We start from the raw sequence: 26,099 nt of genomic DNA, 5'->3' as shown, positions 1-26,099 counted from the left end.
ATATTAAAATAAGACCGGGTCTTATATTAATCTTTGCTCCAGAAGACACATTAGAGCTGATGGTCTGGCTAAGTCTTATTTTCGGGGAAACACGGTACCAAGTTATGTTTATAGCAGTCTATTTTAAATTAATGGTCACTTAAGTTCAAACACATTCTAAAATCGCTCATCCCATCCACGTTTATACAGAGGGTGCCACAAAAAATGTATACACATTTTAAGAAAGGAAAAAACTGTATGAAAATTGTAATACTCAATATATACCAATAACAAAAGATGAATACAAGTCACATTTGACTTCTGCAATTACAAGAGGTGCTCAAAGTGGTTACCATCAGTGTAATTTTAATACAGTTTTTTCCTTTCATAAAATGTGTATACATTTTTTTGGCATTCTCTGTATTTTTGTAATTATGTATTTTTTTTTGTGTGTGTGTATGTGTGTTTGTGTGAATCGCTTAATTTACTGTTAAAATTACGTATTATCTTCCTACTTTTACATTTTAACATTTGTACTAGCTTTAGTGTTTGTTGGTCTGCTGCTTTCTTTATATGTTGGCATTTGTCAGTGAGAATTTTTTTCTTTGCAATATTTTCTTATTCATGTTTTTGATTTCTTTCTTTTTCTTCTTAAAGAAGTCCCTTTAACATTTCTTGTAATACTGGTTTGGTGGTGATAAACTCCTTCAGCTTTTTCTTGTCTGGGAAGCTCCTTATCTGTCCTTCAATTCTAAATGACAGCCTTGCTGAGTAGAGTAATCTTGGTTGTAGGTCCTTTCTTTTCATCACTTTGAATATTTTCTGCCAATCCCATCTGGCCTGCAAAGATTCTGTTCAGAAATGAGCTGACAGTCTTGTGGGAGCTCCCTTGTAAGTAACTGCTTTTTTCTTGCTGTTTTTAAGATTCTCTATTTGTCTTTAACTTTTGGCATTTTAGTTATGATGTGTCTTGGTGTGGGCCTCTTTGAGTTCATCTTTTTTGAGACTCTCTGTGCTTCCTAGACTTGTATGTCTTTTTCCTCTGCCATGTTAGGGAACTTTTCAGTCATTTCTTCAAATAGGTTTTCAATCCCTTGCTCTCTCTCTTCTTGTAGTATCCCTGTGATGTGAATGTTTTTACACTTGATGTTGCCCCAGAGGCCTCTTAAGTTATCCTCATTATTCTTTTTCTTTTTTGTGTTCTGATTGTGTGTTTTATACTGCCTGGTCTTCCAAATTGCTGATTCAGTCCTCTGCTTCATCTAATCTGTTGTTGACTCCATGTAATGTATTCTTCATTTCTGACTATTTATGTTTTCTATCTCCATTTTTATGTTTCCTATCTCTTTGTTGAAGTTCTCACTGAGTTTATGTATTCTTCCCCTAAGTTTATTGATTATCCTTATAACCAGTGTTTTGAACTCTGCATCTGGTAGATTGCCCGTCTCCATCTTGTTTAGTTCTTTTCATGGAGTTTTATCCTGTTCTTTTATTCAGGACATGTTTCTTTGTCTCCCCATTTTGTCTGCCTCCCTGTGTTTGTTTCTATGTATTAGGTAGATCTGGTACATCTCTCAGTCTTGGCTGAGTGGCCTTATGTGGTAGGTGTCCTGTGGGGCCCAGGGTGCAGTCTCCCTGGTCACCTGACCCAGATGCTCCCGGGCTGTCCCTTGTATGGGTTGTGTGTGCCCTCCCATTGTAGTTGATCCTTGATTGCTGTTGGCATGTCAGTGGGTGGGATTGATCCTCAGGCTGACTGGCTGTGAGGACTGGCCTTGATTATAGTGAACAAGCTGTTTTGTGGGGGATTCACATTAGTGGGGCTCTGGTGCCTGCTGAGTCCACCTTTTGGGAGTGTTGCTTGTGGTGCTAATTGGGTGGTGCTCTGGTATAAGTTGAAACCGGCCACCAGGTGTGTTGGTTGTGGAGCCTCTGGGGAGGGGCGCCAGTGCATGCCAAGGTCAGCTGCTGCCTGTACTTGGCCCAGGGCCACCTGGTAGGAGCTACAACATGATCTACAACATGATCTGTGGTTGGTAATGGTTTGTGCTGGGCCTGGATGCACCTGGGAGTGATTATGCTGTGAACTGAGGCTGCTGCTACTAGTGTCCAGTTTGGGGACACTTATCAAGATGATCAGGGCATACCAAGGCCAGCTGCTACTTGTTTGGGGTTTGTGGACCTTTGAGAGACTTTAAGAAAGTCTGTAGTGCAGGCCCAGGCTGACTGCTCGTATGGGTCAGCTTCTGAAAGAAGTTCATGCTGGGCACATGATTGGGTGGGGTGAGTCTCAGAGAATCGCCAGGGTCAGGCAAGAGTGGTGTTAGTCAGGTTAATGGAGAGCCCAGATTTGGCACTCACCTGCAGCTTCAGACTATGTTGTTGGAGAACTCAACAAAGGAACAATGCTGTCTGCCAGCACTTTAGTTCTAGAGAGAGCTATCCTTCCATTCCTGGCCCTGAAACCAGATCACTCAGTTCCTCCCTATATGTCCCTGGCACTTTTTGAGTTTCTGTCCCTTCACTGGAGCTTAGGGTGAGTGTTTGTAAGCCAGTGAGTTTGTACTTGAGCCCTCTAAGAGGATGTCTGGGTTGACCCCAGCCCTCCATCTCACCCACCTAGACTGAGTCCCTGCTGATTTTCACTGCCAGTGTTGTGGGGACTCCTCTTCCTGGCACTAGAGCTCTGGGCTGGGGTACCTAGTGCGGGCTTGGACCCTTTGCTCCTCAGGGGGTCATTCCCACAGCTGAGATATCCCTCCTGAGTCTTAACTGCCACACGTGGGTGTGTTGTCAGCCCATTTCTCATCTCTGCACCTGCTACCAGTCTTATCATGGCTTCTTTATATCCTTATAGGAGTTCTGTTTAGCTAGCCTTCAGGTGGTTTTAAAGGGTGGTTGTTCGATAGTTTAGTGGTAATTTTGATGTGGTCATGGGAGGATGCAAGCACAGCATTTACTTATTTCACCATCTAGACCAGAAGTCTAAGATTTATCCCTTCTCCTTACACACACACACACAGAGAGAGAGAGAGAGAGAGAGAGAGAGAGAGAGAGATCTCTTTTAAATTGCTTATTTCTGGTTTACAGAAAAGTTGTTGACTTGTATTTGACAATATAATGACTTACCTTATTTTTTCAGATGTAGTCTTTTTCAGTTGTTTCTCAGTGGTGTTTGTAAATGTATATGTCATTACTTTTGCTAACCTTATTGCAGTGACCAGTACTTTAGAGGTGGTGAGTCATCTACCCATACTCTTCTTGTTAACAGTACTAGGAATTTTAACTTTACCATTTTGGCTTTTATCTTGACCATGTTTTTCTATTTAGTCCACATAGCTACTGTTAGAAACGGTCAGTTGCCCTACTAAAAAGCCAGCTTTGAGGTATCTGTGACTTTTTCATTATCATCACTAGTAAAACTATCAGAAAAGCATTATGGATTAGCCTGACAATGCCTCTTAGTAATATACCTTTTCCTTTTTTAATTTCTTAAAACCCTTATTTAAAAATATTCTAAAGAAATGAGCTATTGAACCATGAAAGGACATAGAATAATCTTAAATGCATATTACTAAGTTGAAGAAACCAATCTGGAAAGGTTACATACAATGTGATAACTCTATGACATTCTAGAAAAGGCAAAACTATGGAGATAGTAAAAAGATGAGTGGTTGCCAGGGTTAGGTAGGAGGGAGGGATGACTAGGTGGGGAGCATAGATGATTTTTAATAGTGAAAACACTCTGTATGATACTATGATGGTAGCTACATGTCATTATTCATTTGTTCAAACCCATGTTCTACACCAAGAGTGAGCCCTAATGTAAATTGTGGACTTTGGGTGATGAGGATGTGTCACTATAAGTTCATTCATTCTAACAAATGAACCACTGTGGTGGGGGATACTGATAATGGGGAGGCTGTGCATGTGTGGGGGCCGAGAGCATATGGGAAAGCTCTACCTTCCCCTCAATTTTGCTATGAACTCAAAACTGCCCTAAAAAAGCCCATTATAGAAACCTGTCATAGATAGATGAAAAGTTCCTTAGCCTATAGTTTTCCTACTTTTATTTTTAAGACTCTAGCCATTTGGCACTTTCACATTTTCCAAGGACATCTTACTTTCTCTTAGCTGGAGTTCTTTCTGACCTATTAATGATCACCACTTAAGAAAGGTTACAAGTTCTTCTCTGAGGAGGGAAGGGATAAGAATGTGGTCAGTGAGCCCACCAGCTGCCAAGGTCATTACTGGGAAAGCTCACTTGGCAGGTTGTTGAATAAATTAATCTCATGGATATTATTAGGGTGCCACAACTAAATTGTCAGGAACACTGATTAGAGTCTAGCATCTTTAAATTGTACATATTACCATGGAGTCAAGTCTATTACCAGAACACCAGTCCATATCACTTATACTTGGCTTTGCTCTTTGCAGTGGGAAAGAAAGGGGTGAGTTACAAGAGGTGTCCAGGAATTGGGCATAACCTGTAGCCTGTCATATCCCATTCTGTATATCTAAGACTGTGGCTCCTGACAAAGTCTAGCTCGTTAGTTATGTGCTTGTAAGATGCTTTACCAATGTCATGCAAAATTAAAAAATGAGAGCAAAACCCAAGACCAAACCAAATAATTGACTCACCCCAATATCAGCAGTATCATTTGCTTTACTTTGCTCTTTATATTTTTGCGTTTCCCCCAAAATAGTGTTAATCTTAAGTATGTATGTGTGGTGACAAAAAAAAAAAAAAAAAAAAAAAAAAAAAAAAAAATCAGTAGCCAATTATTGGGAAAAAAATCTACACGGATAAGTGAATTTGTCATGGCTTTTGTCCTGGTGACACCCTTGAAAATGTTTGGCTGAGAAATGTAGGCTGTATTAATTTGGGGTAAAGCATAAGTTGCCATTTTATGTTTTAACTGTGCAAATTATAAAAATATGATGGAAAATTGAGGATTCTGAAGAATGGGGAAGTATTAAACCGGGGTTTATCACACACAAACCATGTATGTGTGAGATTGTGGGGGTATTGTTCCTGGCTATAGGGTTATTGGTGCCCTGTGGCACAAAATGAAATAATAAATAATGAAGAATGAAAATATATGATGCTCTAGATGACAATAGAGTCATGCTTGGCTGATTTTAGAGAATCTGTCATGCCAAATGAACTTGTCAATGTCATTTTTATTACATAAAGTAGAAGGAAAGGCAAAGAATGTTACACAGTTTCTTCACTTGCTTGTGCCATACGACAATTTCACTGAGTGAGAAGCCCTGCCTGCAGAGAAAATGGATCAAAATGTCCTAAGTGACACTCTGGAAAGGTTTCCAGTGAACACAAGGAGGGTCAATATTGGGTTTGATTTCGTTTCATTGTTTTATCAATGACATTGAAAAAGGAGCACATAGCACCCTAATGAACTTTACAGAAAACACAAAATTGGGAAATGTTCTTAACGTCAGCGAGGAGCACAACATAATAAAAATGAATCCAGAGAGGTAAGAAATGCAGGCAGGAAATAACTGAATGAGATTCAATTTGGAAAATGGCAAAGCAATACATTGGGGGAGAAGGAATCGCAGGCACTGTTGGATAGTCAACAGGAGGCTACGAAGCTGTCTCTGTGAAGGGACTTTGGTGGTGACAGTGGTGAATTAGATGTGATCTGCAATGTGATATGGCAGCACGAACAGCCGGTGTCATTTCCGTCCACGTGCAAATTGGCCTGGTGTCCCTGAGAAGGAAGGCGATTGTGTCGTATGTACTGTGCTAGTGAGACTCTATTGCAGACTACGCAGTCTGCTTTGGGAACCTCATTTCCAGAAAGACAGATTCAAACTAGAGAAGAGTGGCAAAAACGATAAGGAAATGAGTGGCAGCCTTCAGAGACATGATCGGTTCAGCCAAGGAAGCTTTGCTGGGCTCAGTGAAGAAATTGCGTTGGAAAATAATATGGGCTGCGGTGTTTACAGTGCTCGGTGGATTCATTTGTCCCTTCACTCAGTGGTCATTTTATTGAGCAGCTGCTCTGCACCAGGCCCTCGCTGTGCTGGGGATCTGGGGACTCATGATTGGATCTGTCCATAGGGTGGCAGATGCAAAAAACAGTAGGGTGTCACAGTGTAAGTGCAATGATAAGGTGCGAATGGGGCATTGTGGGAACGCATAGGAAGCGCCCAGGATGAGGGAGAGGGCAGTTTGTAAGCTGACACTGACCATTTAGGTGGGCAGGGAATGGGCAGGAGAGGCATCTCAGTGTGCAGGAAGCCCTACAACAGTGGGTTAAGGCTACTGGAGCCTAAGCTGGGAGGCAGGGGCGGCTGTCGTTAACTAGGGGAAGGAGGCAGGGCTGTGGTGGGAGGGCTTGTACCAAATATTAAGGAATTCACACTGGATTTGTGGGTTAGTATTCTCAACCTTGTCTAATGATAAGCATCACCAGGGCCACTGTTAACATGCAGATACACAAGTGTCTGCCCAGGAGATTCTGGTCTGTTTCCGGATGGAATTTAAATGTGCAAATTACAATCTAGGTGATTTTTATCAGCAGGCAGCTGGGGAAATCTCTGCTTTAGACTGAGGAAAGCCCGTGATGTGACGCACTTAAAGTCTTTAGGTAGATCCCTCTGTTGGCTGCTTGGGACATGGATTTGGGGGGAACAGTGTAGGGGGTGAGGAGGCAGAGTGTTTTGTAGTTGCCTGGGCTTGAAATGATGGAGGACTAAGTTTGGCAGGAGGAATGGAGAGACGTTAAGAGGTCACATGAGAAGCCTTTAGGATTAACTGGATGTGGGAAAGGGAGAAAGATATGAGATGACACCCAGGGGTCTAATGCAGGGGGTATGTGCAGGGTGGTGCCCACAGCTGACAAGGGACCACAAGAGGTGGAGCTGCTCCACAGGGGAAGTTTCGGATTGAGAGTGAGACGGCTGGAGGCCCTCCACACTGATGTCCAGTAGGTACGGAGGCCGTGGAGCCAATGCTCCTGTCGGATCTGGTTTTAGTGAGAGCTGATTGCTGAGTCCGGCCGGCGAAACCATGGGCAGTGGCCAAGGATGGAGGCCTAGGAACACCAACATTTAGAGCTTGGCTAGGGGTCCCTGTGGGCTAGCCCATCGGCTGTCTGGGGAAAGTCAAGTGTCCTCAATAGAAGAGCAGCACTGGAGGGTGAGAACACAGAAATTCTTTCCCAGGATCCCAGAAGGTCAATCTGTATGAAAGACAGAGGAATACAGAATCCAGGTGGGAATGAGGTGTACGCATTCCATCCCAGTAGCCCAGTGACCCTGTGTCCTCCGCTCCAATGACAGCTATCACGAGGTAACTGCTTCTCACCTATTCATCATGAGCAGGTAGAGGCAGGTGTGGGCCTCACTGCAGGTGAGACACATCATGAGCAGGTGAGACACAACGAGGGACCCCACCGAACCCAGGGATAGCAGGGAAACCAGTGCTGAGTGCCCTGCACCCAGCAACCCTGGAGGCACAGCAAGGCCGCAGTTGGTGGAACAAGGAAGTCAGGATGGGAATGAAGGGAGTGAGCAGAGCTTTGGGTACTTTTCCAACAAGAGGAGGGAGAGCTGCTCAGTGTGCTCTCTCTTTTTGGGGGTGACATTGATTTTAATGGTGTTCAGGGGTTCCTGAATGGAAGGCATCACAGATAGACTAGTGCAGAGATTTCCACATGTTCTTGGTTCTTGGTAGCCTTAGGCCAAGAGAAATAGCTAACAGGTTTGCTTTCTAGGTCATGGTGTCCAACAACTTAACTAAGTATTTCTGTCCTGAAATCTGAGAGTATAATATGCCCCTAGAGCCTGAGACCAGCTATTCTCTTTCGGGTCAATTTCAAGGTCACTTTTGAAATGAGGTGAAGATTTTACATGTTAGGAGACCCAACTATCTCCAATCAGTGCAAAATAACGAATAGCAAGTTGCGGCAAACATTTTTTGCAATTAATGATACTTTATGAAGACATTCATTACTCTGTCCCCACAGACAGTGTCTGTGTTTGTTGTCCACACTCTGATAGCAGCTCACTCACTGTCCAATGGTTGTGCAGTTTATACATTAAGCTGGCTGTCTTCCCATTATTGGGATGTCAGGGTCCCCATTACCCTCCACGTACCCTTCACCACCTCTATCTGGTGTCCCCACATCCACTCACTTTCCATTTGTGTTTTGTGTCTGCTCTTTGGTAATCCCTTGGCCTCTATGTGCTGCCTCTGCTGCCCACACTTTGGGAGTCACCCTGCCTGTGTGCCTTTTCCATCCTGCTTGATGTCCCTGGGTCCCCCACACTTGCCTTCCTCAGACATGTATCTGGCCTGGTCCTTCCCAGGATATGCAGGTCCTGTTCTAAATATGAGGGCAGCCCAGGAGAACATGGGAGGCTGGACTAGCCCCAAAGCCTGGTTTTTCTTCAGATGCTGACAAGAGAGTTTCCGAGATGAAGCCTGAGGGTTCCTGGGCTCCCAGGCTAGGGCAGCCTCGTGGGTGCCACATGTCCTTTGCTGTCCTCAAGCTTTGAGATGGACCAGTTTGCAGAGCTCAGCTGAGGGCCCTGCATGGGCCCTTCGTACCAGGGAGCATGGGCCCCTGGTGTTCACAAGAGTAGCATTTCAGGCTTCTGCTCTCAGGGGTTCAACAGCTCTGACTCCCCAAACTCCATAAGAAATGATGCTCAATGGCTTTTCTGCCTAGCTCAGCCACCCGCAGACTCAGAAGCAGTCTGATATCCTGAGCTGAAGTGAAACTCCATAGTTTCAGATAGAGATGTCTTCATCAACAGTGAAAATGCTGATAACAGAAGCAATTTGCAAAGGCTGTCTCCTGCAATTTAATCAATTTAATCTCTGGTTATTTCAATCTAACTCCAAATAACATATTTGAATAAGCCAACTTGTCATTTGACTTATAATGATGTAAGTAAGCTTTAAATGTAAGGAGTGGATACAGCAAATGGAAAACTCTGTAACCTAAAAGTATTTGGGGGCAAAGATGAAATTATAATTTCTCATCTGACTATTTAACCCCAAAATGTTAGAGGGAATTTAATAATTGGATCTGAAAGTACTTCCACAGGGAACTGATATTTCAAGTTTCAGTGGAAGAAATTAAATAATTCCTTTTTCTCTGGAGACATGGAAGAGATAATTAGGGATGAGATTAACTAAGCATTTAGTGCTGCTGCTTAATTAAACAAGCACACATCCTGATGTTTAAAGTGTCATCGGGTCCAGATACTCAAAGGGAACAGACTGACAACTTGAGTATAATTTAAACACCACATAAAACAAATCTTCATTGTTCCTACCCATATTCCTACTGCCATTGTCTTGGAAGAATTTCAGAGATTGAAAATGTAACCTGAGCTTGTGTATTCAGCCCCAGCTCATGAGCCTGTGACCACCGCACCTTGCCCTAGAGAGCTGAGTGTGGAGAGCTTTGATTCCCTGCCCTCTTGGGCCCCAGCCTCACAACCTAGAGGAGGAGACATGTGTAGATATGGGTAGGGATTTGATAGACATTATCGAGAGCTAATACAAGGAGAGTGTGGGAAGGCCATTTAAGAGGGTGACTCTGATGTGGGAGTAAGGGAGAGACAAAGGTACATTCTTGGGGGGATATGAGAAGGTCACCTGGGAGGAGGTGAGATTCTGTTGGGGCCTCAGGGTGCGAAGGGCTAGGGCCATGCCATGTCAGGAGACAAAATAGCCTGGACAAAGATGTGGACAGGGGAGAAGAAGAATTTGCAAAAACCCTGATGGAGTTGGATGCATGTTTGTGTTTGGTGAGAGTCAGGGTAGACAGCGATAAGAAGAGAGGTTGGCGTGGTGGACCTGGCCAGCGACCTTGACTGCAGGGACACTGCCAGATTCTTCTTAGATGCCTCCTCACACCGGACACAGTGCATGGTACACAAAAAGGCTCAGCAACAGGTTGTTTTTAATGAAAAAATGAATGAGTGATCTAAAATGCCATTTTAATTAACGGCAGCAAGGAGTGGAAGGTGATAGCAAGCAAAAATACAGGCCGATCCTGCAGTTGTGTCTGGAACAAGCCAGTTACCAAGCCCTGAGTTTCACAATTTCCTAACTGCTATTTGGGGACACAGCTGATTCCAACCCAGACACAAACCTTTTTTCCAACTGCCTTGTCACAATGGGAAGTGTATTTGATATGCTTTTTGTTTACCCTTTTGGTTTGTTTTCTAGAATTTGTCTTAGAGTGAACACAAAAGGAAAGAGTGGCTTGAAATAGACAAAGCTGGAACTTTCCATTTCTCATCCGTGGCTCTATCCATGCAGGTCATTCAGAGGTCCTGCTCACATACATAGCTTTGTGCGGGTCCCACGGGAGACTGTCTTTGGCCTGAGTCTTGGAGGGGCCAGGCAAAATGGAAGCAATAGACAAACTGAGGACAGAAACAGAAAACGTCTCTGTCTTTCTGGGCCTGCAGTTGCCTTCCCCGAAAATGCTGTTCCAGTCATAAAAAGTGGGGACACAGCCACATTCAGCTTTTTCCCTTGAGAACCATCATTGAATAAGAAGGGCCAGGGAACTGAGTATATTAATTTTTTTATTTGCAACAAGGGTGTTGACTCATGTTTATTTAAGGGTCCTTTCTTGTGCATATTTCATATCACCAACCTCTTCTGGTCATAGACTTTTTTCTTGCATTGATTTGTACAAAATACTGCCTAAGGAAACTGAGGCAGGACGGTGTCTGCTTTTCCGATTTCCGTATCCCCTGGGTGCAAATTAGCAAGGTCTACACAGCAGGGACCAGGGCCTTTAGCTTCTGCTTCTCTCCTTTCAACTTGAAAGAACTTAAGAATCGTCTTCTGCTTAAGGTTTGAGGATTTCCTGCCTCTGTTATGTAAGAAACTAAGATCTTGGACTGTAAAGCGAATCATAATAGACCCAAAGCATGCAACTCCAAGGCCAGACCATTGTAGTGAAGGCAGTCTAGATGGCCTGGTGTGCTGGTGCCTTCCCACTGCTTCGGAGGCAGGACTTCCAGGTGAAAGAAACTGGCCATGTAGGACAGGGCCCCCTGCCCTCACCTCTCTTCCCTGCCTCCCACAGTGTAACAATGTTGTGGCCCCAGGACCAAGTTCTTTGGGAGACCTTGACCCACCAATATGGTATAATGTTCATTCCATTCATTTGTTCATTCCAAGTAACTAAGAATTGTTATGGGCCAGGAAGGATTCTAGGAAGTAAAGAAAACGGATGCAATCCCTTCCCTTCAGCTAGAGTGGCGGACAAGGAACAAGATAAGCGAATAAAGCATAGTGATGCTTTCTAAGGCAACACAATCAGCAGGGAGGGAGGGTGCAACGCATTAGATAATCACTGGAGGAAGGCTTCTCGCCAGTTTCCCGTTGTGAGTCAGCCACATGGAAAGACACGTCAATCCTTATAGATGCCTGCCCTTTGGAAAATAGCTTCTTCTAAAGTCGTGTTCTTCACCTTATATTTCTTTGCAAGGAGTTATGCTATTTAAAGGCACTCTTTTGGAGTCCTTTGTTTGCGAACATTTGTGTGATTGGCTTAGTCCTTAGGTTTTGCTGTTATTCTTGTTTTCTGTGGATTAAGCTGAAGAAGCACTGGTTTTGTTTTGAGTCCTGGACCCTGCCCTGCATTGGATGGGAAAAGGAGGCCCACGCTCTGATTCCTTAGGATTTGAATCCTCTCTCCCACGTCTTTGTGGACTTGTTGCCCACCTGTCTACTAGGAGTACGTGAGGCAGGGCTTCCCCACCTGAGGCCTGAAGACCTCAAGCCTCAGCATTTCCTCAATGGTGTGCTCCCTAATTATGCCGATTCCCCAGCTCTCCCCAGATCTCGAACCAGAAGCTCAGGGTGATGCCGGGAAATCTCCATTTTTAACACGTTGCGTACGGCGGGGTTTAAATCCCTCGTGAAGATTCTCGTGATCCGTACGCAACGTGTTAACAAGACTCCTAGTTCATTCTCCTGCAGCTAACGTTTTTAGAAATCTTGGTCTTTGGGCACTAAATAAAGGCCACACCCTGTCCAATCAAGATCTGGAGAATCTGGAGAATGCGTTAGCACGGCCTGGCCAGCAGTAAGCAGGAGGGGAACGGTGAAGGCCTGTTTCCCAAGCTCATGGTCTCCCTGTGTCCTCACTGCTGCTGCTTTCGTCTCACTTTCTCCTGTGCCTGTGCCAGAGCCTGCCTACTCCCCTCTCCATCAACACCTTCATTCCAGACGGCTGTGTGTGTCAGAAATGTAACCTTACTTTAGAGGTAACCTCTGGATGCAATTTAAGCTTCTTTAATTGTAGGATTCTTTATTAAAAGAATTAGGGGCACAAGTGGGAAAAAAATATTGGGAAAAGGAGCCTCCCCAGGGCCTCTAAAAATCATCAACCATCTGTTTCATGGATGACAGGGTCAGTCCTTCAACGCAAGTCCAGATAAAGGTGTCAGTATCATCAGTGAACAGGAGGAGACAGGAAGAGAACAGATGGCCCCTCAGCCCAGAGGGCATTGTCACAGGGTCTTGGTGTGAACTCAGGGGACATAGTCTGCCACAGCCTGTGAAACATGCCTTTCCCAGGGGAGTTGGCAGATATTCTGTCCAAGTGAGGAATCAAGGCTCTCAGTTTTCACACCTCGCTGAGTGATGGTTTCCCCACAAGCCTCATCAAAACGGTCTTGACTGGGATTCTCTGTTTCCACCCTGCTTCCTCCAGACACGAGGCTGATAGGATCAGTGTATCTCGGTACCTCTGTGCTGCATTCCTGCAGGCTGTTTGATCTTGTGGCCACTTTCAACCAGTTTTTCCCAGAGGAACTGAGACATGGTGGCTTTCACACCATGCCCCTTTTTAGATTTCATCTGACTCTGCTCTCAGGGAGGGGCCCCAGGACAGCCTGCAGCTCAGTCACCTAGACCACTGCCTCACCAGAAGGGCAGATGAGCTGTGCCCCCTGGGAGCTGGGGTCCCGAGGAAATTACAAAGCTGTCAGTAGATCAGTTGATGACTTAGCTGTGGAGTGCTCTTTACTCCCCTTCTCCGCTGTGAGCCCCATCTGATTCATATGTGGGCATAGGAGTCAGATAGAAATCTAATGCCCACTCTATTTCTGGTAAAGCTGTACTGAGAAAAGTGCTTTGGTGCTGAGGCCAAATGGGCTTCCCTGATCATTTGCACTACCTGCCTCTGTGCTCTCTCCCAGGCCTGCACTCTGTCGGAGGGGGTCCTTGTACCACCTCCCCTCCTGGGACCCCTGGATACAGGAAGGATGGAAGAGGAGGGTGCATATGACTGGCCCCAGGCAAGGCTCCCTGGGAAGCAGGGCTGATAACACTCCAAACCCCTGGGGTAATGAGACCTTCCCAAGGGGGCACACACTGCCCACCCCCACATTAGCTGTTTTCTGAAAGGCCAGTCACAGAGCACATGGCAAGGCGGAGGCCGCCTGGGCAGTGCATTGACCACATACCTCTCATGCAGAGAGGGGCAGTATGTCAGAAGTTCACCTGGATCAGGGGCTCCTCTTCTCCCGCTGGGCGTAAGAAGGGGGTGAGTGGAGATGGGAGCGTGGGGAGAGTTAGGGGGTGGGACTCCCTACAGTCACGCTCCCTCATGGGCAGGGACCGAATCCCATTCCTCCTCCCCACCTTGGAAACCCAAGCACAGAGGAGTGCGGCCCCCATTCAGAGTTGAGACCCTATAAGACAGCCCATTGGTTAAATGCTGGCTGAATGCATGTGCATCCCTAATTCTGAGGGATTAAGCTGAGAACTACCCAATCATAGGAGCTGTCAGAAGGTGGGGACTGTCAGCAACCTGAGCTGATGTTTAGGAGTCACCAGGACTTTGGCCGTGAAAGGCTGTTTGTTGCCTTCTGCCAGTTGTCTGGGCGTCCGGCGGAACGTGAGGCAATGTGCGGTAAACACTTGAAAGTGACAAATAAAAGGCCATTACCTTCTGATGATTAAAGTCACTGGAAACCATTACACATGCTCTTTGATCAAGAGATTTGCACTTTATTTCAGAGAGTCTTTGACCAACATTAGTAACCTGTGGTTGGAAAATGTGCCACTCTTTCCTTGGTCAAGCAAAATGTTTCCTTGAAATATTTCATCCTCTGCCATCCTGTCTACTCTGCAGTGGCCTCTTCTACTCAGCATCTCAGGGAGACCATGGTGAATTTATGTCAGCTGTGCACAGCTGTGCCGTGGAGGGAGGTATGCTAATACAGCCAGTAGACCCACTGCTTATCCACTGCACAGCCCTGCTGTGTCGGCCTGGCTGTATGCAGCACTGTGTTTCCTTATGGTTTGTGGGCTCAGACACGTGGCTTGACCGTGTATGAAATTCACTTTGAGATAGCATGGGATTAGCAGCTGAAACAAGCTAGTTAGCTAGAACCTTAGGAAAACTTCTGGAGCTCTGACAGTGTTCGTGTGAAAATTTTTCTTTCTTGTAGGACCAGATAAGATTATGACTGGTATTGCTGATCAAAGTTGCTGCAATTTCCCCTAAAACAGCTGCACTGAGGGGAGGGGAGGAGCATCCATGAATTCCTTGCTTGGAATCTCAGTTTGCTGGCTCTTTCAGCTCATGTCTCCATAAGTCAATTGGAGAGACCTTATGGCCTTCTATCTCAAAAAAGGCAAAGGGAATTGTAATTGGACTCAATAAGGGTCCCACAGTTTCTGAAAAGAAAAAATGAAAGATGAATAAACGGTTGTCTGAAGGCATTTACCTTTGCTAGAATGGTAACAGCCTGTTTGAGCTGTAGACATTTAGTCACAAACACAGGGAATTCTTTCTTAGGGACCATTTGGACAACTGAAGTTTCATACTCTGAGGCAAAGGGCTGACAGCCAAGGGCCGTGCTGGACTTAGGTGTGGGAATTAAAGCAGGCAATAAAATAGACTAAATTCCCTGTCTTAGGGAGCTCAAGTCCTTGTGGTTACAAATGGCTCCCTAGGTCTCAGGCATTGTTCTGAGCACTTCACATTATGAACCCATTAGATACTCACACTTGCTCTGACAGTAGGGACTTCTTAGCATCACTGCCTAACAAATGGGGAAACTAAGGCACTGGGAAGTTAAATGACTTGCCCACGGTCACAATCAGCAAATGGCACCTTCCTATCTCCACTTAGTACATCAGTGCATCTCACACTTTGAAGTGCATATGATTCACCTGGGCATCTAGGTTTAAAAGAGATGCTGATCCACTGGCTCTGGGTTGGGACCCTTGTGATTCCGCACTTCTGACCAGCCTCCAAATGACACTGAAGCTGCTAATCCATGGCCACGCATGGAGTGGTAAGGCTCTGGGCCACGATGAGCATCCCTGACCTCCTGAAAACTTAAGCTCCTTGGAGATGCATTTCGTTCTCATTTCTGTATTGTCTTCATTAGGACTCTGTGGTTATCCTAGCCTAGGCTCAATTAGTTGAAGCTATGAAAACCCATTCAAGCTAATTCAGAAGAGAGGAAGGGATAGTTTAAGGATACAGAGCTCGTGGAATACAAGGATAGCAGACACAATACATCAGCGTTCTTAGCACCCAAAATGCCTTCAAGATCAAGTCTATCAGACCCACAGGTCCTCCCACTTTGACCTTTCTCTTACAGGGTCTGCTTTCTGCTCTATTCCGCTTGCCTGTTCTCTAAACATAGCTGCCTGCCCCAAAGTCCACAAGCTCTTTCACCCCCAGGGTCCACAGCACCCATATGTACTTTGTTTCTTAGTTTAAATACATGAAATGGGAATCTGACTGGTTGCTCTGGTGGTCAGTGATTACGGGGCTGTGGGTGGGGCAAATTAAGTAGGATTGTCTGACATATCTAATGTCACATGCAAGTCCAAATATCCAGTAAGAGTTCCTTCCTGGACATCCAGATTGCTTACTTTGTTGGGCCATCAGAAAGAAATAGATCATTTATTCAATAGGCACCTATCAGCTGCCAGGCAGTCTGCCAAATGGTAGGGATATAGAGGTAGAAGATGCGGCTTCTGTTTTTAGGGAATTTAGGTTCTTATGAGAGAGGAGTTCTTCTCCAGTAACGGCAGACTAACATAGCAGACCAAAGCCCTTCTTCTGAGGACAATTAGAAAAGGTGAAAAAAAAAATCTGCATTTCAGTTTTCCTAAGTACAAATTTATATTTCATAAATACATTTGTGTTACATAATCACACAATTATATATGTGCGTATATATTTCAGCTACCCTACTTGTTCTCTGAAGGACAACATAGATAGATAATAGAAAGAAAGAAAGAAAGAAAGAAAGAAAGAAAGAAAGAAAGAAAGAAAGGAAGGAAGGAAGGAAGGAAGGAAGGAAGGAAGGAAGGAAGGAAGGAAGGAAGGAAGAAAGAAAGGAAGAAAGAAAAATAGGTAGATAGATAGATAGAGTCTTTTTATTTGGGTCTTAGATTCTCTTCTTTAGAGCTCTTCAGTGTGGTAGCCACTGACCACATGTGGCTATTTAAATTTAAATTAATGAAAATTAAATACAGTTACAAATTCAGTTTCTCAATCCCGTGTGGACTGGCCACGTGTGGATTGCACATGGTCAACAGCCCCCTGTACCAGGCTGCTGTACGTACAGTGCGGACATAGAGCATTTCCAGCATCTCAGAATATTCTGTTGGACCATATTTTCATTCCCTGACATTTTACATATTCTGTCAGTTTATTTTTAAGCTTTTACCAATGATTCTGTTACCCCTGTGCATGGAAACTTTTCATGGTTCCAGACTCTTCAGTACGACATTCAAGGTTTAACACAGTGTAACTCAGTTCTCTTTCCCTGACAGCAGGCACAGTGAATTCAGTGATCAACCACTGACAGACAGCAGACAACATAACCTCAAAAGCAGGTGTCTGCTGCTTTGTGTGACTGTCTTGCATGGAGAATGGTGCTCAGAGCGCTGACCCTGAGTCATCAGATGACCTCAGGATTCTCTATCTTGGATACCAAATGGTAAAATAATAATGTTTTGGTTCTTGGAATTCCCATTGGAGGACTCCTTACTTTGCACATGTATGGGGCAAGTGGGACTTCTATTGAACTGGGTCAGCTTTGCCACTTACTGCCTTTTAAACAGACACCTTAATTCTCCTCTCTGGTGCCTCCAGACTCTCAGTTGTTGTAAGTCATTGAACCTCTCCCTGGCATGTGAGTTTTGACAATTAAATGTGGTTTTGCAAGTGTGAAAATTACTTTATAAATTTAAATGCTGTATGTACCATACAGCATTATTTTGGATCGCAGTGTATGTCAGGTCCACAAGCTACTCTACTTCATGGTATGCCATTTCGTTTTTATCTTACAGTGATTTCCCTCAAAGCTTCTGAAGATTCATCCTTTGAAAAAAAGAAAGAGACTTGGGCATTTTTTGAAGGTAAAGCTTGCATATTTCTTTATTATAGATGCTACCTCACTTTTAAATAGTAGAAAAGAAATAGAATAGGAGGAAAGGACCCTAACTTCTTAGTTTTGCCACATCAAGCTGTGTTCTTGCCCTAAACTTACTCAAGAGTAGGATGGGAATTTCTGGTGGTATCAGCCCACAGGTTTTGAAAGAGTAGAGGTGAAAGCTCCAACCTACATAATTTGGGGGGTTTTGTTTTGTTTTGCTCCAGAATTTCTATTCCCAGGTGATATTACAGAGAGATATTCAAGTAATATAAAAACGGAAAGTATATCCACTGTGACTTGTTTTATCTCAAGTCCTTAAGGAGTTTGAGATTCTGGAAGCACTTTGAAAACCTTAAGCGAGTGATTTTCAACCCATTTTAGAATCACTGCGGAACCTTTAAAAATCACTGGGGGATCTTTAAAAACGCTAGAGATTTTGGATGAGTTGGAACTTGTTGATGCTGTCCAGGTGATTCCAGCGTGTAGCCAGGGCCTTAGAGCCAGGCTGGTCCCAGGCCAGCAGCAACAGCGCTACTGGGGAGCCTGTTACAAATGCACTGTGTTGGGTGCCACCCTCGCGTGCAGAATCAAAAACTCACCAATGGTGCCAAGCCCGCCCGGGGGTTGATGCCAGCTCCAACTTGAGCCTTGGAGCAGTGATTCTTAACAGGAGGCGATATTGCCCTTCCAAGGGACATTTGTCAACCTGGGGATACATTTTTGGTTGCTACAACTACCGTGTTTCCCCAAAAATAAGACCTAGCCGGACAATCAGCTCTAATGCGTCTTTGGAGCAAAACTTAATATACGACCCGGTATGGTATGGTATGATATGATATGATATGATATGATATGATATGATATGATATGATATGACATGACATGACATGACATTACAATATATTACATTACATTATATTATATTATATTATTATAGTAAAATAAGACTGGGTTTTATAATAATTTTTGCTCCAAAAGACACATTAGAGCTGATTGTCCGGCTTGGTCTTATTTTTGGGGAAACACAGTAGTATTTTGGTGCTACTGGCATCTACTGAATACACGGCAAGAATGCTGCTAAATAGCCTAGAATGCATAGGTCAACCCCCCCACGACAAAGAATTATCTGGCCCCAAATGTCAAGGGTTCCAAGACTGAGAAACCTTGCCTAAGAGTAAAATTCACAGACATTAGTATCCCAAAGTGTTTGAGGATTATGACCATAAGCAATGAAAGGATGTGCTTTGTGAGTTCTCAGGCAGAGCCTTTGATCAGTACAAACTGACTAATGTTGAGGTGATCAGGAAATTGTGAAGGATTACATCTCAGGAAGGCGTGGCATTATTGATGAGAATGACCTTGTCAAAGAATCCAAGGAGACATGTGTGCCTCAGGCCTTCACCATCCCCTTCAGTTAACTCAGCAGGCATGGTGGAAGCACAGCTTGCCCCAGGGGAGAGCATTTGGACTCAAATTCACCTTCCAAAAGCAAGTTCAAAGCAGTGGGTTGAGGCACTTTTCCTCTTAGAAAAATATCACCATAATTATGAACATCATTTGCAAACCATAAAGTGTCACCTAGGTAGGCCATTAAGATTTATACTTTCATTTAATATATATATATATATATATATATATATATATATATATATATATATATATATATATATATATTTTTTTTTTTTTTTTTCAGTTACAGTTGACATTCAATATTATTTTAAAATAGTTTTAGGTGTACAGTATAGTGGTTAGACATGTAATTTATGCAGTGATCTCCCGATTAGTCTAGTAGCCACCTGACATTATACTTAGTTGTTGAAACATTATTGACTATATTCTCTATGCTTTACTTTATATCCGCATGACTATTTTGTAACTACAAATTTGTATTTCTTAATCACTTTACCTTTTCACCCAGCTCCCCAAACTTCCTTCTCTCTGGCAACCATCAGTTTGTTCTCTGTGTCTTTGAGCCTGTTTCTGTTTTGTTTGTTCATTTATTTTGTTCTTTATATTCCACATATAAGTGAGATCATATGGTATTTCTCTTTCTCAGTTTGACTTATTTCACTTAGCATAATACTCTCGAGGTCCATCCATGTTGTCACAAATGGTAAGATTTCATTCTTTTTTATGGCTGAATAATATTCCATTGTATATATGTAGCACATACATACGTGTATTCTTTATCCAGTCTGATGGGCACTTGTATTGCTTCCATATATTGGCTATTGTAAATAGCGCTGCAGTATCTTTTCAAATTAGTGCTTTGGATTTCTTCGGGTAAATACCCAGAAGTGGAATTGCTGGGTCATAAGGTAGTTCTATTTTTAAAAATTTGAGGAACCTCCATACTATTTTCCATAGTAGCTGCACTAGTCTGCAATCCCACCAACAGTGCACAAGAGTTCCCATTTCTCCACATTCTCGCCAACACTTGTTTGTTGATTTATGGATGATGGCCATTCTGACCATCAGAATTGTGTGAGGTGATATTTCATTGTGGCTTTAATTTGCATTTCTCTGATGATTAGTGATGTTGAGCATCTTTTCATATGTCTATTGGCCATGTGTATGTCCCGTTTGGAGAAATGTCTATTTGGGTCCTCTTCCCATTTTATAATTGGATTCGTTGTGTTTTGGTTTTTTTTTTGTTGTTGTTGTTGCTTTTGGTGTTGAGTTATATGAGATCTTTAATATTAACCCCTTATCAGATGTATCATTGGCAAACATCTTCTCCCATTCAGTAGAATGTCCTTTCACTTGGTTGATGGTTTCCTTTGATGTGAAAAAACTTTTTAGTTTGATGTAGTTTCATTTGTTTGTTTTTTTCTTTTGTTTCCCTTGCCCGAGAAGATAGATCAGAAAAAAATAGCACTAAGAGCAATGTCAGAGAGTTTACTGCCTATGTTTTCTTCTAGGAGTTATGTGGTCTCGGGTCTTACATTTAAGTCTTTAATCCACTTGGAGTTATTTCTGTATATAGTGTAAGAAGGTGGTCCGGTTTCATTTTTTGTGTGTTTATCTGTCCAGTTTTCCCAATACCATTTATTGAATAGGCTGTGTTTACCCTACTATATATTCTTTCCTTCTTTGTCACAGATTAAGTGACCATATAGGCGTGGGTTTATTTCTGGGCTTTCTATTCTGTTCCATTGATCTATGTGTCTTTATTCCAGTACCATGCTGTCTTGATTACTATAGGCTTGTAGTATATCTTGGTATCAGGTAGCATGATACTTCCAATTTTGTTCTCTTTTCTCGAGATTGCTGTAGCTCTTCAGGGTCTTATGTGGGTCCATACAAATTTTAAGATTTTTTGTTCTAGTTCTATGAAAAATGCCTTTGGTGTTTTGATAGGTATTGCATTGAAGCTATAGATTGCTTAGGGTATTATAGACATTTTAACAATGTTAATTCTTTCTATCCATGAATATATGCTTCCATTTATTTGTATCTTCTTCAAGTTCTTTCTTCAGTGTCTTATAGCTTTCTGAGTGCAAGTCTTTTACCTCCTTGGTTAAATTTATTTCTAGGTATTTTATTTATTTATTTTTGATGCTTTTGTAAATGGGATTTTTTTTTTTACTTTCTCTTTATGGCAGTTCATTATTGGTATATAAAAATGCAACCAATTTCTGAATATTAATTTTGTATCCTGCTACTTTACTCAATTCATTTATCAGTTCTAATAGTTTTTTGGTGGAATCTTTCAAATGCTTTCTATATAGTATCATGTCATATGCAAATAATGACAGTTTTACTTCTTCATTTCCAATTTGGATGACTTTTACTTCTTTTTCTTGCCTGATTGGAGTGACTAAGACTTCCAGAACTATATTGAATAAAAGTGGTGGAAGTGGGCATTCCTGTCTTGTTCCTGATCTTAAGGAGAATGTTTTTAGCTTTTCCCCATTGAGTATGATGTTAGCTGTGGGTTTGTTATGTATGGCTTTATTATGTTGAGGTATGTTCCATCTCTTCCCACTTTCCTGAGAGTTTTTATCACAAATGAATTCTGAATTTTTCAACTTTATGAATTTTCTGCATTCCTTGATATGATCATATGATTTTTATCTTTCATTTTGTTTATATGGTGTATCACATTGATTTATAGATATTGAACCAAACTTGAATTCCAGGAATAAAACCTACTTGACCATGGTTTATGATCTTTCTAATGTATTGCTGAATTTGGTTTGCTAATATTTTATCGAGGATTTTTGCATCTATGTTCATTAGGGATATCGGCCTATAGTTTTCATTTTTGTAATGTCTTTGTCTGGTTTTGGAATCAAGGTAATTGTGGCCTTGTAGAATGAGCTAAGGATCTTTTCCTCCCCTTGAATTTTTTGGAATAGTTTGAGAAGGATAGCTGTTAATTCTTCTTTGAATATTTGGTAAAGTTTACCTTTGAAGCCATCCAGTGAAGGACTTTTGTTTGTTGGGAGTTTTTTGATTACTGATTTGATTTTGTTAGTAGTAATGGGTCAGTTTAGATGTTCTATTTTTTCTTGATTCGGTGTTGGAAGATTGTATGTTTCTAGGAATATATCAATTTTTTTCCAGATTGTACAATTTGTTGACATACAATTGTTCATAATGTTTTCTTATAATCCTTTGTATTTCTCTGGTGTCAAGTTGTCACTTCTCTTTCATTTCTGATTTTATTTGGTTCCTCTTTTTTTTTTCTTGATGGATATGCTTAAAGGTTTGTCAATTTTGTTTATATGTTCAAAGAAACAGCTCTTGGTTACATTGATTGTATTTTTAGACTTTGTTTTGTTTATTTCCTTTCTGGTCTTTATTATTTTCTTCCTTCTACTCACTTTGGGTTTTGTTTGCTGTTCTTTTTCCAGTTCATTTAGGTGGAGGGTTAGATTATTAATTTGATATTTTTCTTGTTTCTTGAGGTAGACCTGTACTGCTATGAATTTCCCTCTTAGGACTGCTTTTGCTGTGTCCCATAGATTTTGTGTTTTCATTTTCATTTGTTTCAAGGTATCTTTTGATTTCCTCCTTGATTTTATTGTTGGCACATTCATTATATAGTGGCATGTTATTTAGCCTTTGTATGTTTGTGTGTTTTTCAGGGTTTCTTTCCTGTAATTGATTTTTAGTTTCATACCATTGTGGTCAGAAAAGACGCTTGGCGTGATTTCATTCTTCGTAAATTTATTGAGTCTTGTTTTGTGGCCTAACACATGATCTATCCTGGAAAATGGGAAAATGTTCTATATGCACTTGAAAAGAACGTATATTCTTCTGTTTTGGGGTAAAATGCTCTAAAAATATCAATTGAATCTATCTGATGTAGTGTCATTTAAGGTTGCTGTTTCCTTGTTGATTTTCTGTCTGGAAAATCTATTCATTGGTGTCAGTGGGGTATTAAAGTTATTTACTATGATTGGATTACTGACAATCTCTCCTTTTATATTGGTCAGTTCTTGCTTTACTTATTTAGGTGCTCCTACATTGGGTGCATAAATGTTTATAAGGGTTATATCCTTTTGTTGGATTGATCCTTTGTCATGTAATGTCGCTCTTTGTCTCTTATTATAGCCTTTGTTTTAAAGTCTATTTTGTGTAAGTATTGCTACCTCAGCTTTTTTTTGTTTGTTTCCATTTGGATGAAGTATCTTTTTCCATCCCTTTACTTTCAGCCTGTCTGTGTCTTTCGATTTGAAATAGTTCTCTTTTAGACAGCATATGTATGAGTCTTGTTTTCTTATCCACTCAGCTCACCTATGTCTTTTGATTAGAGCATCTATTTACATTTAAAATCATTATTGATAGATATACAGTTATTGCCATTTTAAAATTCCCATTTAAATTCCTTTTTTCCCCCTTTCCTTCTTCTTAAAGAAGTCCATTTAACATTTCTTGTAATACTGGTTTGGTGATGATGAATTACTTCAGCTTTTACTTTTCCAGTGAGCTCTTTATCGCTCTTTAAATTTTAAATGATATCCTTGCTGAATAGAGTAGTCTCAGTCATAGGTCCTTTCTTTTCATCACTTTGAATATTTCTTAGCAATCCCTTCTTGCCTGCAATGTTTCTGTTTTGAGAAATCTGCTGACAATGTTATGGGAGCTCCCTTGTAGGTATCTAGTTGCCTTTCTCTTACTGCTTTTAGGATTCTCTCTTTGTCTTTAACCTTTCCCGTTTTAATTATAATGTATCATGTTGTGGGCCTGTTTTGAGTTCATCTTGTGTGAGACACTCTGTGCTTCCTGGACTTGTATGTCTATTTCCTTCTCCAGGTCAGAAAATTTTTCAGTCATTGTTTCTTCAAATAGGTTCTGAATACCTTGCTTTCTCTCTTTTTCTGGTACTCCTGTGATATGAATGTTGTTATACTTGATGTTGTACCAGAGGTCTGTTAAACTGTCCTCATTTTTTGTTTGTTTGTTTTATTCTTTGTTCTTTTTGCTATTCTGATTGGGCATTTTCTGCTACCTTGTTTTCCAAATCTTTGATTCAATCCTCTGCTTCATCTACTCTGCTGGTAATTCCTTCTAATGCATTCTTTATTTCAGTTATTGTTTTCTTCACTTCTGACTGGTTCTTTTTTTTTTTGGTTTTTATGTGCTTTTTTATGCTTGCTATCTCTTTGTTAAAGTTAGTAAGTTTCTTGAGCATCCTTATAACCAGGGTTTTGAACTCTTTATCTGGTGGTGTGCTTGCCTCCATTTTGTTTTGTTCTTTTTTCTGGAGTTTTCTCCTGTTCTTTCATTTGGGACATATTTTTTTGTTTCCTCATTTTGCTGCCTCTCTGTGTTTTTACCTATGTTTTAGGTAGACCTACTACATCTGTCAGTCTTGCCAGGTGACCTTATGTAGTAGGTATCCTGTTGGGCCCAGTGGTGCAATCTCCCTGGCCACCTGCTCCGGGTGCTTCAGGAGTTTTTCTTGTGTGGGTTGTGTGTGCCCTCCTGTTATTGTCGAGCCTTGATTGCTATTGTCATGTCCATGGATGGGATTGACCCTCAGGCAGGCTGGCTATGGGGTTTGGCCACTTCCATAGCTTATGGGCTGCTGTGCAGGGGGCTTGCTTACTCCATGAAATGGGCTTTGCCCCAGCTGGCTCTGGTGCCTGCTAAGACCGTCCTTTGTGTGTGCCACTTGTGGGGCTACTTGGCTAGTGCTCTACTGTGGTCTAAAGCCAACCTCTAAGTATATTGGTTCTGGGTCCTCTTGGGAGGGGCTCCAGTGCAGGTCCAGGTCTGCCGCTGCCTGTGACTGGCCAGGGATTATGTGGTAGGAGCTACAAAGTGATCAGCAGTTGGTCACTGTCTGTGCTGGATCTAGAGACTCATGAGAGAGGCCACGCTGTGAACTGAGGATGGCTGTCTCCAGTCCTGGGCCTAGGGAAGCTCCACAAAAAGCCCAGGGCACCCTGAGGCCTGCTACCACCTGCCAACTCTCATATGGCTCAGGTGCTGATAGAGCCTCATGTATTAAGTGAATTAAGTGAGGAGAGGTCTCAGGGAGTCACCCGGGTAGGACGAGTGGTGTTCACCAGGTTAATGTAGATTCTGGTTTGGTGCCAGTGCTGAGCCTGGAGCTACTTAGCAAATGTCTGAGAGAACACTAAGGCCCGCTGCAGCCTGCCTGGGGCTCGTGAACCCCTGAGAGTTGTCCAATAAAGCGTGTAGCACAGGCTGGGCTGGCTGCTGGCTGGGAAAATGCCTCTGGTGTTGCATGAGTCAGATCACATGATGTCCCAGAGAGCCAGCAGGGTGGAGTGTGCGGAGCTCATCAGGCTAATTGAGACTCATATTTGGCCATCGTGGGGAGGGCTCAACAGAGGTAAGATGGTGCCCACCTGCTGGCTGCCCAGGAGAAGGGTTATACACAGGGAAAGTGGCGGCTATCTCTCCAGTCCTCATCCTGAAGTCATACAACTTTGTTTCTCCTTGTATGTCTGTATTCCCCTGAGTTACCATCCCTCTGCCGGAGCCTAGGGTGAGTGTAGCAAGTGAGTGAGTCTGTGTGTGGGCCCTTTAAGAGGACGTCTGGGTTTCCCGTAGCCTTCTGTCCCACTGGGATGGTCAGAATCCCCGTTGATTTTCACAGCCAGATGTTGTGGGGCTCCTTTTCTCAGCACTAGTACTCTGGGCTGGGTAGCTCAGTGTGGGGCTGGGGTCCCTCACTCCTCTGGGGGGAACCTGAGGAGTTCCTGAACCTGAGATATCCCTTTCGATTCTCAACTGCCACACACATGTGTGGGACCTGTTCTACATCTCTGACCCTCCTCCCATTCTCGATATGGCTTCTTCTCTATATCCTTAGTTATATACTTCTGTTCAGCCAGACTTCAGATGGTTCTCTAGGTTGACTGTTCTATAATTTAGTTGCAATTTTGATGTGGTCACAAGAAGAGCAAGCACAGCATTTATCTATTCCGCTACCTTGGGTCCCCTTCTAGTTATTGTTTCACTTTGAAATCATAAATATTGCGTTTCTCAGATTGTGTTTTACTCTGTGATTCTTTATAGTCTCAGCGTTTCTTCTGCATGCTTTGTAGCTGCCTTCATCTTTATTTGATGACCTTTGCTAGCAAAATAATCACAAATCCCCTCCCTTAGCTTTTTCTTCAGTGAATGCCTGTGAGGTAGCACAGAGATGAAAATGACCTGACTCCTCCTCCTAAGGTGAAGCAGTAGAAAAATTGATTGATTTAGCCCATGTT

General features: G+C 42.5%; 1 protein-coding gene across 2 annotated transcripts in view; it reads left to right on the top strand.

Annotated features, from left to right (window-relative positions):
- VSTM4 (V-set and transmembrane domain containing 4) overlaps nucleotides 1-26,099 on the top strand; it is a 102,070-nt gene that overhangs the window by 13,342 nt on the left and 62,629 nt on the right. For both annotated transcript variants that reach the window (XM_019730126.2, XM_019730127.2), the window contains exon 3: nucleotides 17,318-17,386. In XM_019730126.2, the coding sequence (XP_019585685.2) occupies nucleotides 17,318-17,386 (69 nt within the window). The remainder of the gene's footprint in view (nucleotides 1-17,317; nucleotides 17,387-26,099) is intronic.

The sequence above is a fragment of the Rhinolophus sinicus genome, linkage group LG07, assembly GCF_036562045.2.
Source record: "Rhinolophus sinicus isolate RSC01 linkage group LG07, ASM3656204v1, whole genome shotgun sequence".
Taxonomy (NCBI): Eukaryota; Metazoa; Chordata; class Mammalia; order Chiroptera; family Rhinolophidae; genus Rhinolophus; species Rhinolophus sinicus.
Note: the sequence above shows the minus strand (reverse complement) of the source record. Positions and strands in the feature narration are given on the sequence as shown.